At 36.8% G+C, this 14903-nt stretch overlaps 1 protein-coding gene across 1 annotated transcript; it reads right to left on the bottom strand.

Annotated features, from left to right (window-relative positions):
- Positions 1 to 308: 308 nt before the first annotated feature.
- On the bottom strand, positions 309 to 13709 carry LOC121889660. The gene is made up of 13 exons (XM_042401812.1): positions 13423 to 13709; positions 9120 to 9196; positions 8878 to 8975; positions 8658 to 8780; positions 8257 to 8368; positions 7389 to 7449; positions 5890 to 5930; positions 4905 to 5089; positions 2955 to 3041; positions 2560 to 2798; positions 1117 to 1221; positions 991 to 1030; positions 309 to 868 (listed from the first exon to the last, which is right to left on the bottom strand). Exons 2-12 carry the CDS (start codon positions 9187 to 9189, stop codon positions 1018 to 1020), a joined length of 1134 nt encoding a protein of 377 aa, XP_042257746.1. The 5' UTR covers positions 9190 to 9196; positions 13423 to 13709; the 3' UTR covers positions 309 to 868; positions 991 to 1017.
- Positions 13710 to 14903: the final 1194 nt, after the last annotated feature.

Raw genomic sequence — 14903 nt, 5'->3', positions numbered from 1 at the left:
ACCAACAGTTGTTCTAGTAAGTTAGTGGCAGTAATAGTGGTAGTAGCAGCAGTACTAGTAGATCATATTGGTGATAGTAATAATAGTTTAAAAAGTAGTGGTAACAGTATCAGTAACAGCAGAATAAAGTACTAGTGATAGTAGTATCTGTACAGTAGTAAGTGAAATACTTCTGGAGTGCAGTGTCCTGTGTCAGCCTGCAGGGGGAGACAGAGACAGCTGTTTGTTTCTGTTTGTGATTACTTATCTCTGAGTGTAAACATCACACGAAGATATAAACAAAAACACAAATGAACAGAAAGTCTCACTAACTTTTATTTCCCTTTATTGTTGATGTATATGACAACATATTATATATATACAGTAAGTAGTAATAGACTGGCATTATTGGATATTAGGGCTGTCACAATATCAGATTTTCACTACACAAATTACAAAAAAAACAATTACACTTACACGACATATTTCAGATTTAAGACCAGTTAATTGTGGGCAGCTTGTCCAATTTTTCCCCCGGGGGGAAAGTGAGAAATGAAAGAAACGGAAATTATTTAAGAGGTGCTGGATTATTCACATGGTATTATCAGATGTGTATTATTAACATGATATGAATATTTCAAATATCACCATTATTGTCAATACCAGTATATTGTGACACCCCTATTAGAAATAATACAAACAGGTATTTTGTTTCAATGCAAACAATGCATTGAAAGTATAGTGAACCTTAAATTCAACATTTCTCGCATGAGGTTTTGTGACTACAAGAAAACCTTGTAGAAGATATATGAGGTTATTTCCTTGATCCTGATGGAGAGGTCTGTTTCAGTCTCGTTTCAAAAGCCTATTGCTTTCATTTGGAAAAATACTGAAAATACAAAAATAGAGTTTGAGATTATTAACAGCTGAATTTTAAAAAATAACTAAGAAAATGACACTAAATTACTTGTTAAGATGGATATTTTTTTGCATTTTTTATGCATGACTCACCTTTACCTCATCAACATTCATCATCCTCTAATCACAGCCTCTGCAGGAGAAACACACACATTCAGACCCACATTGACCCCCCACAGACAGATAGATCAATAGCTGTAAATATTGATTTGTTCTTACACAGCCCGGTAGAGACTCTTCTGGTTCATCATGTGCTCTCTGAAGATGTTGATGGCTTGATACTCGTCCATGTGATCCTGGTGTTTCTCTAAAACCTTTCTGTACCTGTCACAAACAAGTAAAAAACAGAAAAAAACACTGTTTCTCTTATCCTGTTTTACTCGATCACAATCTTTTGTTCTTCAAAAAAAAAAAAAAGTTTTCAGAGATATTCCTCCCAAAATACCTTTCATGAATTTGGAAAAAGTTTGGCTCCTGAGCTTAAACATGTCACACACTTGTGGGAGGCAGATTTAAAAAAAGACAGAGTCAAAATTAACGCAGCAGATCCTTCAAATGTACTTTCAATGTAAGTGATGGAGGCCAAAATCCACAGTGTGTCCACACAGTCATTTAAAAGTTGATGTGAAGCTTATATGAGGCTTCAGCAGTCTGAGTTAGTCATATCAAGTGGATATCTGACACATTTTTAGCATCAAATTCCCTCTTTGTGTTTCCTCTGACAGTGTTTCTCTGTTGAGCTGCAGGTGGAAGTATAGTAACAAAAAGAGGAACTTTGGCAACGTTGAAAGATATCTACTTGATTTGACTCATTTGGACATTGAAGCTTCATATTAACTTCAGATAAACTTTTAAATAAATTTTTGCACAGAAGGAGGACTGTGGATTTTGTCCCCCATCACTTCCATTGTAAGTGCATTATGAAGGGATCTTCTAATGGTCAGTATGAACAGGACGAATGATTACAGCAAGAAAAAAAGGATTCACTGACTGTTGGTTTAAGACACACTTGAAAATTTTTAAATCTGTCCTTTTTTTCCAAAACAATTGCTCAGAGACCCTTTAGATGAAGTGGTCTTGGTCCAGTCACATAAGAATTCTGGAGCGATTCGTTTGTGGTGGGAACGTGATCCAACCTCTGACCCAACTAAGTTCAAGCTAAATGGCTTCCATAGCCAGGTGTGCTAAATCAAGAGCTGCTAGCAGCAGTTGAGGTCCAACCTGGGCTGCTAAAAAAAGTACATTGCCTTCTTGATATTTGGCAGATAGGAGTTTATTAAGGACCACCCTCTCATTCACGTGAACTCACCTGGCTTTTAGTGATGCATTTTGGTTCACTTTAATCTTTTTTCTATGTGAAAAGAGACTAAACCAGGTGAGTTACCAACTCATCCGCTAATTCGGACCGTACAAAACAAACTTTAGGTTTGAAAATGCCCATAGTGACTTGGAGAATTGGGCACAGGTACTCCCAGGAAGCAGGTGGAGTAATATGAACCAATGAGTGAACTGACCTTCATGTGTATAATAAATGGGAATGCCCCTTTCAATAAATCAATCAGTCTCCTTCTATCTAATTATGGAATAAAACCTGCTAATTAAAGTATACCTACGTGGAACAAACATGTGTTAAATGCGTTACAGAACTGTTATAACATTTACCTGTTCATCCAGTCGACGTCCTTCATACTGTCTCTCCTCCACTGCTGGTAGAAGCTGTTGGCCTCAGGCCCAGAAACCAGTATGGGCTCAGAGAGGAGCAGCTCCTCCACCAGGAACTTATGGAGGCAGGCCCGGGCCGACAGAGCCACCAGCCAATAGACCGGCTCCTCCAAAACCACAGAGTGGAAAGACTGGAGGGAGTATTTGAGCCACTTTGGGAGAGGTGAGACAATGGCACTCTGGAGGAGGAGACAATGAAGATTTGATCCAACTCTCCTCTTTGACATTAAATTTCTTCTGATTTCTTCTGATCAGTGGGTCAATTTAATCTGACCAGGCTGTTATTCTGACTCTTAGTGGTCAAAAATGCTCTGTGAAGATGCATCCAGTCTCACCTGGTTTCTGCTTCTGTAGCGTTTAAGTGCGTCCAGCAGCAGTGATCTCATGTCATCTGCTCCCTGGAGGCTAGTACTAATCAGGGCCTGCAGGAAGAAACAGGACACTTACATCACCACCAATCACACCAATTCACCTCAGATAGGGGAACAAAATCACATTTGCAGCACAGAGCAAACGTCTCGTCACTCAAACCAGAGCTTGGTTTGTTCTCTCTGCCTACAGCTTTATACAATATCAGATATTTAGGATTTTTGCTTGTGATGCACTGATCTGATGATCTGGATCACTATCAGGCCTCTTGACCATATTACTGAACAGACACGTACACGTTCAATACTTACCATCTTAGTCACTATCATTATAATTCTTAAGATATAAATATAAAAATAGAAAGAAAAAAGAACAGTGATATTGTGATATCAGTGATATTTTCTGTATCGGGTAAAAGCTAATATGCACAATTTAAGTATGTGGCAGGAAAAATGCATTTTGTTACTGTAAGAAAACACAAAGAAGTGTCTGAAAGATTATGAAAAAGAAGTGCTACAAGTCTTAGTTTAGCATGCTAACACTTACTACTGGCCACTCGGTGGAAAGTAACTAAGTACATTAACTTAAGTACTATACTTAAGTAAATTTTTGAGGTACTTGTACTTTACTTTAGTATTTCCATGTGTTGCTACTTTATACTTCCACTTCACTACATTTCAGAGGGAAATATTGTACTTTCTACTCCACTACATTTATTTGACAGCTTTAGTTACTTCTCAGATGAAGATTTGACACAATGGATAATATAACAAGCTTTTAAAATACAACACATTGTTAAAGATGAAACCAGTGGTTTTCAACCTTTTTGGCTTTTGACGTCTTACAAAAAGCAGTGTGTAGTCGGGGTCACATTTCACATGTCTATGAGTTGTTAACAGCTCCACCAAATAGTGATTTTTCCCTCTAAACTTCTCACATGCTTTCATTTCAATAAATGTTCAAATGATCCAATATTTCAGCAAAAATCAAAGATTAGAGAAAAAGTCCAAAAACTGAAAACAGATTTGTGTATCAGAACTTTGTTTTTTCTTCTTTCCTCTCCCATTAATCATCTCACGACCCCTCAGATTTATCTGCTGACCCTTTGGAGGGGCCCCAGCCCCTAGGTTGGGAACCAGTGGACTAAACTAGCTAACTGTATATAAAGTAGTTGAAACTAGCTCCACCTCCAGCAGCTACAACAGTAACATGCTGCTCTAACACTGATGCTTCACTATTAATAATCTCATATATAATAATATATCAGTCAGAGGGACCAAACCACTACTTTTACTGCAATACTTGAACTACATCAAGCTCATAATACTTATGTACTTTTACTGCAATACTTGAACTACATCAAGCTCATAATACTTATGTACTTTTACTGCAATACTTTAACTACATCAAGCTCATAATACTTATGTACTTTTACTGTAATAGGATTTTTCATGCAGGACTTTTACATGTAATGGAGTATTTTTACATTGCTTTATTGGTACTTTTACTCAAGTAAAGGATCTAAATATTTCTTCCACCACTGTTTGCAGGTACTTGACAATCCATCGAATAGTTATAGAAAAATTTCACTCAAAATCAAAAATAAAACCTCATGGTGGCGCTAGAGGAAAGGTCAGGGATCACCAAAGTCATTAAGATAATATGTCTGCTAACCATGAATATCTGTAAAAAATCTTGTGTCAGTCCATTAATAAGATGTGATATTTCACAGGATACGTGGACAAATTGAAATTTTGACCTGACGCTGGCGCTAGAGGGAAAGTCAAAGAATCACCAAAGTCATTAGAATTCATCCACTGAGGAACATGAGTGTCTGCACAACATTTTGTGGCACTGCATCTGATGGTTGTTGAGATATTTCAGACAGAGAAAAGCCAAAATGGATGACATCTGACCTCCAGTGTGTGGCTGACTCGGTGCAGATAAACCGCCTCCTGCTGGGTGAAGCTGGTGTAGCAGCGCTCCGTCAGCTGACCGGACCACACCTCTTTAAGGAATGAAGAAGAACGGAGAATCTCCTCCGCCAACAAGTGGCTGTGACCCCACACAACATCAAACAAACTCACACCGGGGACAATGCCTGAGAGAGAGAAACATACACTGATCTTATATTACTGAAATAAAACAGTGAAAGCTAATTTGAACTACTTTATATACAGTAAAATATATAAAGTATATACTTTAAGTATAAATGTAAAAGTACTAGTCACCATCACTGTGTAAGCGGCATTTTTATGTACTTTATATACAGTCAGATAATTTAGTCCCGTGGTTCCCAACCTAGGGGTCGGGCCCCTCCAAGCGGTCACCAGATAAATATGAGGAGTCGTGAGATGATTAACGGGAGGGAAGAAAGAAATAATTAAAAAAATAATTTTTAGACTAATGTTTTGTTTTTTTTTTTTTTTAAATATTGGACTTTATCCTCTTTGGGCCTCAAATGGCTTTTTGAATGAATTGATATGAGAAGTTTAGAGGGAAAATGTCTCTTTAGTGGAATTGCATACAACTCACACAGCCTGAAACATGACAGAAGAGCCGCTTCACTGCTTTGTGTAAGCACTGGTTCAATCTTTAACAATCTGTTGTATTTCAGAAGATTACTATGTGTTTTTAAATGTAAAACATCAATCTGAACAGTAACTAAAGCTATCAAATAAATGTAGTGGAGTACAAAATATTTCCCTTTGAAATGTAGTGAAGTGGAAGTATCAAGTAGCATACAATGGAAACCCTCAAGTACAAGTACCTTGAAATTGTACTAGTAAAAGTATTTAATTAAATATTATTTGACCACCGACCAAGAAATAGTCCCACCATGTAACTCTCTAAAATTAGAAAAATGGTTAATCCAGTTATGCATGATACATTAATGCTCACCTGGCTCAACTGGTTTACTGCTGCTGGGGAAAACAGCAGAACTGGAGGTGGAGAAGGACAGAGGAGATGACAGTGTTTAGGCTAATGTAAAATGACAGTGTAATTCAAGAACATGTCAATCTGCACATAATACAAGAGGGAGACGTGAGCCTTAAGTTCAGACAAAAAAGGTAGGTAACACATGTGGTCGATCACAATACATGCTGGGATTTAATACATCATCGACACATAGGATATCACATAAAGCTGCAGGGGAAGTAAAGATTTTGTTACCTCAAACCTCCCAGGCCCCAAGCATCTACTGCTTCAATTCACTGACCTTCACCACAGATAACTCCATAGCACCAATACAACATTGGGTTACCCTGTAGACATCTGTTATTTTGACCCAGTGTCACACAACACGCTTTAGCTAAAAAATGTATTGTTTGTTGTACAAAACAATGTGCATATGACATTCAAAGGTTTCACCAGGTATTAACAATCAATAACAAACTGTGACATGTAAGTTTAAAAAGAGAAGAGTATATTATAAAGCTTTAGTTTTTCCAACAGTAAAATGAAAAATAACACCAAAAACTGGGTCAAAACAACCTCTTGTCTTGAGTGGCTTTCTGGGTAACATTAATCCAGTATTGTGCTGGTGCTATAGTGACCCAAAACTGTGTAAAATTTCAACCCAGTGATTTTTATTGTGTTGAAATACGCACGCATACATAGTTTTTAATGCCCAAGAAACTTCTCTGATCTCATAGATTAATGGCTGATAGATATAAATCCCCAGAAGTCACTACACTTGGACAAGAAATAGTCCTTGTGTGTTACTCCCCATAAAATCACAATTCATTGTTTTTACATTTCTTTGTTTGTTTGTGGGGTTTTCAAACCCTGACACTGAAAAATTAACCTAATTTATGCTAATTAAGTGTTTTCAGGTCACATTATAGTGCTATCATTAGCCAGCACTTCTTGTTTGAGTCAAGAGGACCACAAAGTAGCTTAATGTGCTGTTTGAAATATTTCCAACGTTTAGTTCCTGTATTTCAGTCTGCAATGTTCTTTGTATAAAAACATTGCTTAATTTCGCTACTTTAAGTACCTTGATTGCCTCCTCGTTTTCCCCTGCTCCCAGTCTTTGTGCTAAGCTAAGCTAATCACCTGCAGGCTCTAGCTTAATATTTAGCATACAAAAATGTAAGTAGTATTGATCTTCTCATGTAACTCCTGGAAAGAAAGTGAATAAGTATATTTTCCAAAATGTTGAACTATTTCCTTTAAAATGATTTGTATCAATAAGATTAACGCTTGTGTAGCCTAGCTAGCTTACCTAACTTCTTGTTTGTTTAATGTTCAATTAATGAAAATGCTGTGATGTATCCACAACATCTAATGAAGTATTTTTTTGGTTTATTTGAAAACTACCACAATTTTTGAATTCTGAAGAAACACACTACAAACATTTTACCACCACCATTACATCTACTGGGATTGGTGGTTACCTGGCTTTGGAGCAGATGTAGAATCTGAGTTCTCCACAGGTGGCGCTATGCAGTTCTCCACCTGAACACAAACAAACACAAATGTTCATTTGTTTACACCAAACTTTATGTCTCTATGTTATTCCATTATTTTTACAAGGGATTTTGTTTCAGGTCCATTTTTAGACATTCTTAAGAAACACAATACAAGATCAAGCATGTATTTGTAGCCATGATAGCATGACAATGTCAGTTTTTTGGTCCAAACTGAGATATATTAACATTGGATGGATTGCCATTAAATTTTGTACAGACATTCATGGTGCACAGAGAATGAATCCTTTTTGACTTTGGTGACCCCCTGACTTTTCCTTTAGCGCCATCAGCACAGACTGAAAGGTCTGAACAACTATTAGATATATTGCCCTGAAGTTTGGTCCACACATTGACGTCCCCCCTCACAATTAACTGTAATAACTTTAGCTCTAGCACCATTATCTGGTCTAAATTTAAAGTTGCCCAATATGTTGGTTTATGATGAAATACCAACAAAACTGATGATATTCCCATCAGCCTCAGCTGTACTTTGCGTTCAGTGCTAATTAGTGAATGTTAACATGACAACACGCTAAAGTAAACTGGTGAACATAGTAAACACTATACTGTAACTGTGAGTATATTATCATGTTAAAATTTGCATTTAGCTCAAGGTATCACTGTGCCTAACAGAGCTGCTAGCTGTATCACAAGTATTATACAACACAAAAAACAAATCATGATAAATTCTTCTTAATTATTCACATACATCTTGACATTTCGTAAAAAAAGTTGCCTTGTAATAGATCTATAATTTTTCATCTATAAACTACAATAATTTTTTTTTTTTTACTTTTTGGTGTCATTTCCATGCAAGCTCCACCGACTCTGGTCTCCTTCTGCCTTTGATTGACCCAGCTGCTGATCCTGAAGGTGGAGTTGTCACTCCAAAACCAAGAGTCATTCTTCAGAGAGATTAACAGAGACAAAAAGAGATACTTGTTACATTAGAGCAATGTTTTTTTAGGCAGAGCTCCACCCTGGTTAAAGTATTCAGAATCAGAATCAGCTTTATTGGACAAGTATGTGGTATGCACTCAAGGGATTTGGTTTCAAGTGGCTCTCAGTGTACTTCCACGCAACCATCTTCAGAAAGTTACACAAGGACAACAAGCTTTTTTAGATTTTCAAACAAAATCAGAGGTACCTTTAACTGCCACTAAATGCAAGTATAACAGCGATAAAACACTTTACCTGTGGTATCTGGTATCCACCCAGCCAGACAGAAGTGTTTGTATTTGCTAGCTGACTCACAAACTGCCTCTCCTCTGGTGTGCGGAGCGATACGAGGTTACCACCTGTCTGAGAGCACATAGACTGACAAAGACAAACGCACATTAAACCATAAGGAAACCACGAAATATTTAAATCTCATGTATTATGATTTGTATATTATGTGTTTTATTTTGTTTACATTAGCATTGCTCCAGGAGCTCCACACGGGGTAGAAAGCGAAGCATCGCTGCCCAAACAGGTGCCATCGAGGTGGGCAGGAAGAGGCTGACTCATTCCCTACGGACAAATTATTAAGTAGAAGGTTTTAAAATATATGAGGAGTCTACTGTTGCATTTGGGTGAAGTATTCCTTAATTATAATACGTACAAGACAGATGGTGTGAGGAAAGGTATGAGTTTGCATCTGATTGTTCCTCTTACCTGATAGGGACAGCGAGGCGGAAGTCTCAGTAACGACAAACAGGAGGAGAGGAACCAGCACACACAACATCCTCTACCTGTAACACGAACATTCATGTTTCCATCACTTCAGAAGACATTAAATTGACTTACATTAATTTCCTGGAACCGCACCTTAATGTAACCCTAACCTTACTCAGTGGTGGAAGAAGTATTCAGATCCTTTACTAAAGTAAAAGTACCAATGTACCGTTGTAAAAATACTCCATTACAAGTAAAAGTCCTGCATGAAAAATCCTACTTAAGTAAAAGTACATAAGTATTGGCAGCAAACTATAGTTTAAGTATTGCAGTAAAAGTAGTGGTTTGGTCCCTCTGACTGATATATTATTATATATGGCATCATTAGATTATTAATGTTACATCTGCCCCCGGGACATCATCTGCCACACCCTCTACCTCCAGTTCAGCTGCCACTCCCTGAGAGTCTGTCTCCCTCTCCCTCCCTGTATGTGTGTGATTGTCTGCAGGTGTACCGGAGTCAGAGCAGAAGCACACCAGCTGCACCTGGTCTCTGTAATCAAGTTTCTACAAATACTCCACCCTGCCAGATTGTAGACCCTGCTACTTACTATGTTTCTAGCCAACTTATTCCCAGTTTTGCTATTCAGCCTTTTGTTCTTCTGTTTTTGTTGTTCTTCGCCGTTTCCTTTGTAGTCCTGCCTGCTCTGACTCCGGACCCTGTTCCCTGCCACTCGTCTGCTCAGCCCTGGAACCCTGCACTACTCAGCTTCTTCAGATCCCTGTTGGGACCGCTTCCTCAGCCCCTAACTGCCCCTGCCCCAGCTCAGTTCCTGGCTCTCAGCTACCTGCTCAAGCTTCCCCGAACCTGCAGCCTGTCTTCACTGTGCTCAGCAATAAATGTCTGTTTACCTTATTCCTGTTTCCTTATCTGTGTTTACTTTTTGCATATGGGTCCACCTGCAGCTGTACGAAACAATTAATACTGAAGCATCAGTGTTAGGGCAGAATGTTACTGTTGTAGCCGCTGGAGGTGGAGCTAGTTTACACTACTTTATATACAGTTAGCTAGTTTAGTCCAGCGGTTCCCAACCTAGGGGTCGGGCCCCTCCAAAGGGTCACCAGATAAATCTGAAGGGTCATGAGATGATAAATTAATTAATTAGGCAAAAAAAAGGAAAAAAAAACTAAGTTCTGATACACAGCTTTTAGACTTTTTCCCTAATCTATGATTTCAGTGAAATATTGGATCATTTGAACATTTATTGAAATGAAAGCATGTGAGAAGTTTAGAGGGAAAAATCACTATTTGGTGGAGCTGTTAACAACTCATAGACATGTGAAATGTGACCCTGACTACACACTGCTTTTTGTAAGACGTCAAAAGCCAAAAAGGTTGGAAACCACTGGTTTCATCTTTAACAATGTGTTGTATTTTAAAAGCTTGTTATATTATCCATTGTGTCAAATCTTCATCTGAGAAGTAACTAAAGCTGTCAAATAAATGTAGTGGAGTAGAAAGTACAATATTTCCCTCTGAAATGTAGTGAAGTGGAAGTATAAAGTAACATCACATGGAAATAATTGTAAATATACTTATTTACTTTCCACCAGTGACCTATCCTTAATTTTAAACCAAGTCTCCACCCTAAATGGGAGGTGAGTCCCCACAATGTGACTGTACAGACTAGTGTCCCCACGATGTGAGTAATAAAGTATAAACACACACACACACACACACACACACACATATAAATGATGACCCAAGAACACAAACAAGCACAGAAAACATGCGTATACATGTGCTTGTGTACAAGGAAGTAAAAGAGAGATTATAGATAGAGATGAAAGCTAATGAGCTTGAGAGGGTTAATGACAAAAAAGTCAAGTGTTTGTACACAAAAAATTGCAGAACAGAGCAGAATAAACAGTTTTTTATAAGTTTGAAAAGATGGAAAAGGTATGATTACGTGGTATATCCTCACTCTTACTTTCAACCTCACTACAGAAAGGTGGTACCTTGGCACTCTATTTAATGTATTAGTATATTATTTTCTGTATGTTTGCCTCTCTTACATGACTGAAATTAAGAGTAAGAGCTTTTGTGTTAAGTTTTTCAAATATATTTAAAATTTCCACTTGAAACTTTGTTGTCTTGACTAAATTTTAGGATTGTGCTCCGTTTTATCAAAATTTCTGCGACAGTTTGTGACAAGTCTAAAAATAAAATTTGGCATTAATTACACAGGTTTGATTTTTGCATTTTGTCTGATTGTGAATGTTTTGTGTGTCGATTAATATTATTTCTTATTGGTATCCTCATTCTGCTGCTTCAATTCTTTAGTAATGAAAAAGAACTGATAAGAGTATTGATAAATACTCTAACTTCTTTCTCCTGGTGTTTCGTTCATTCCACCAATGCAGTCAATAAAGCAACATAACTCATCAGTATAACAACCATCTCTACTGTTATCAGATCATTAACACCTGCAGACAGAAACATGATGAAAACTATTGGTTACATTACCTTTAGATGCTGAAAATAATCTGAATCAAGCTGATGAATGAAGGTAAAATTAATCAGCGGCTTCAACCAGTGAAACAACCAGAAGAGGAACAAACATATAACTCAGAGCTGGAGGTTTTTAACGTCTGTTGATCGACAAACAGTTTCAACTCCCTGTATTAACCTTTAATCTGAAATGTTCTTTAAGGCAATCTGATAACCAAGCAACGGCACTGACCTCAAGAATGAAACATCTGCAACAAAAATTAAATATTAACAGATGTTCTAAATCTTTATCAGTTGAATCATAAAGTCTAATGTGTGCGTTTTATTCCAACAAGGAATAAAAAGTGAAAGGATGACATTAATGCAGTCTGTTGTATCTCTGTGATATCTGCAAAATGGGACAAATAAATTGTTTGTAGATAAGATAAAGATAAAATTCTAACCATAGTCGTCTGTACGGCTGGCTAGTGGCTACAGCCTGACTGTGGGAGGATGAGAAAATTACAGTTCAAATCCATTCACTATAAGTCTGTTTTACCTGTTTACTGTTTTGCGATTATTATTTTTTAGGGCACACAGTACATTTTTTAAATAAATATTGGAATGTCACTGTAACTCCAAAACCCGTGTGGACCTCTTACCTGGTTATTTTATTTGACTGCTGCAGGTGTGACTATTTAATCAACTGGATAACATCTTAAAACAACAACAATCATATCATATCAGCAAAATGGCGCAGACCAAGAAAAAAGGCCGCCAGTATTCTATTGAACACCTTAGCTATGGATACATATCTTTCTGCTTTTTCCCAGTAGCCTCAGACTTTTTCCTTGGTAGGTACTTTCAACCTCACTACAGAAAGGTGGTACCTTGGCACTCTATTTAATGTATTAGTATATTATTTTCTGTATGTTTGCCTCTCTTACATGACTGAAATTAAGAGTAAGAGCTTTTGTGTTAAGTTTTTCAAATATATTTAAAATTTCCACTTGAAACTTTGTTGTCTTGACTAAATTTTAGGATTGTGCTCCGTATTCATTATGATATAGCTGAACATTTTCTGCATAAAAAAACAATATCAAAAACAGTAACGAGCACACCTGACGCTGAGGTTGAAGAGTGCGTTGTACCTTGTACTGCAGAAGTATCCACAATAGTTTAGTATTCTTGTAAAAAAAATCTATAAAACTTGTTGCTGATATACTGTTGTGTACGTCACACGGTTTCAACACTGAAGCAACACCAAGCGTGTGAGTTAACGTATTTCTATCAGTTAACATCTCAACTGTTGTGTTAATCAATGCAAATATTCTATTTACCTACAACAGTTACTCCATAGTATTTGAATTGCAAAAGTAAGTTTTGTATGTTGGAACATCATTTAATCAGACATTTTTTTTCTGTATTTCTGTCTCTTTACATGATGGAAATTAAGAGTAAGAACTTTTGTGTATCCCTTTTCAAGATGCCGTTTAACAGTTTAACGTATTTTTTTATATTTCAACTTGAAACCTTGTTGCCTTGACTGAAATTTAGGATTGTGGTTGATATTCATTATGATATAGCTGAACATTACTCAATGCAGAAAACAATACCAAAAACTTTAACAAGCACACCTGACACTGAGGATGCAGAGTGCTGATCTAACTTCATCACAAAAAACATGTAACAGTGAAATACAAATAAAAAGGACATTTTTTATTTCTTAGTTGACTCAATCTTTGTCCCAAAACATCAAAAACATAAACTTAAGTTGATCAAAACTAATGTAAATTTAAAGAGAAAACCTACCTGTGTGCTCTCTTTGCACTGGTTATAAGATGAACGTTGTACTGCGGAAGTATCTGCAGTAGTTTAATATCCTCACAAAAAAAAACGTTATGGTTGTCAGCGCAAAGGGGAGGAGAAGAAAAAGGAGCTGGATAAAAAACAGGCTTCACTTTGTGACGCAAAATCAAGTGTTTGTGCTTCTGTGTTTATATAATTTAACATCGCAGATACAAATATTCTATTTAGCTAGCTAGCTTAGCTTTGTTTCCTGGTTTACATTTAACGTTTGTGTGTCTCCTGTTTTATCAAAATTTCTGTGCCAGTTTGTGACAAGTCTAAAAATAAAATTTGGCATTAATTACACAGGTGTAATTTTTGCATTTTGTCTGAGTGTGACTGTTTTGTGTGTCAATTAATATTATTTCTTATTGGTATCCTCATTCTGCTGCTTCAATTCTTTAGTAATGAAAAAGAACTGATAAGAGTATTGATAAATACTCTAACTTCTTTCTCCTGGTGTTTCGTTCATTCCACCAATGCAGTCAATAAAGCAACATAACTCATCAGTATAACAACCATCTCTACTGTTGTCATATCATTAACACCTGCAGACAGAAACATGATGAAAACTATTGGTTACATTACCTTTAGATGCTGAAAATAATCTGAATCAAGCTGATGAATGAAGGTAAAATTAATCAGCGGCTTCAACCAGTGAAACAACCAGAAGAGGAACAACCATATAACTCAGAGCTGGAGGTTTTTAACGTCTGTTGATCGACAAACAGTTTCAACTCCCTGTATTAACCTTTAATCTGAAATGTTCTTTCAGGGAATCTGATAACCAAACAACGGCACTGACCTCAAGAATGAAACACCTGCAACAAAAGTTAAATATTAACAGACGTTATAAATCTTTATTAGTTGAATCGTAAAGTCTGATGTGTGCGTTACACCAACAAGGAATAAAAAGTGACAAGATGACATTAATGCAGTCTGTTGTATCTCTGTTGTATATGGGAGGATGAGAAAATTGCAGTTCAAATCCATTCACTATAAGTCTGTTTTACCAATTTTTTGCGATTATTATTTTTTAGGGCACACAGTACATTTTTTAAATAAATATTGGAATGTCACTGTAACTCCAAAACCCGTGTGGACCTCTATTGAACACCTTAGCTATGGATACATATCTTTCTGCTTTTTCCCAGTAGCCTCAGACTTTTTCCTTGGTAGGCTGCTCTTTTTTTCCATTGGAACAATTGATAAGAATGCTTCTTGTTTGGCATCGGCACCAAATTACTGCTTTCTGATTGGCTGCTGTTCGTGATCAGTAACAAGACCTAATTAAAGTTTTAATGTCAAATTTCTAACTGTTGCATTTGTTTAACACTCGTAAATATAATTTCTATTCACATGGCTCTTTGCTCCCTGCATGGGACACTAATGATAATGATATTCCAACGAGTTATTTGGCATCCAATGACATGATATTTAATGAT

This window comes from Thunnus maccoyii, chromosome 22 (genome assembly GCF_910596095.1).
Source record: "Thunnus maccoyii chromosome 22, fThuMac1.1, whole genome shotgun sequence".
Taxonomy (NCBI): Eukaryota; Metazoa; Chordata; class Actinopteri; order Scombriformes; family Scombridae; genus Thunnus; species Thunnus maccoyii.
This window is presented reverse-complemented; position numbering and strand designations above follow the sequence as displayed.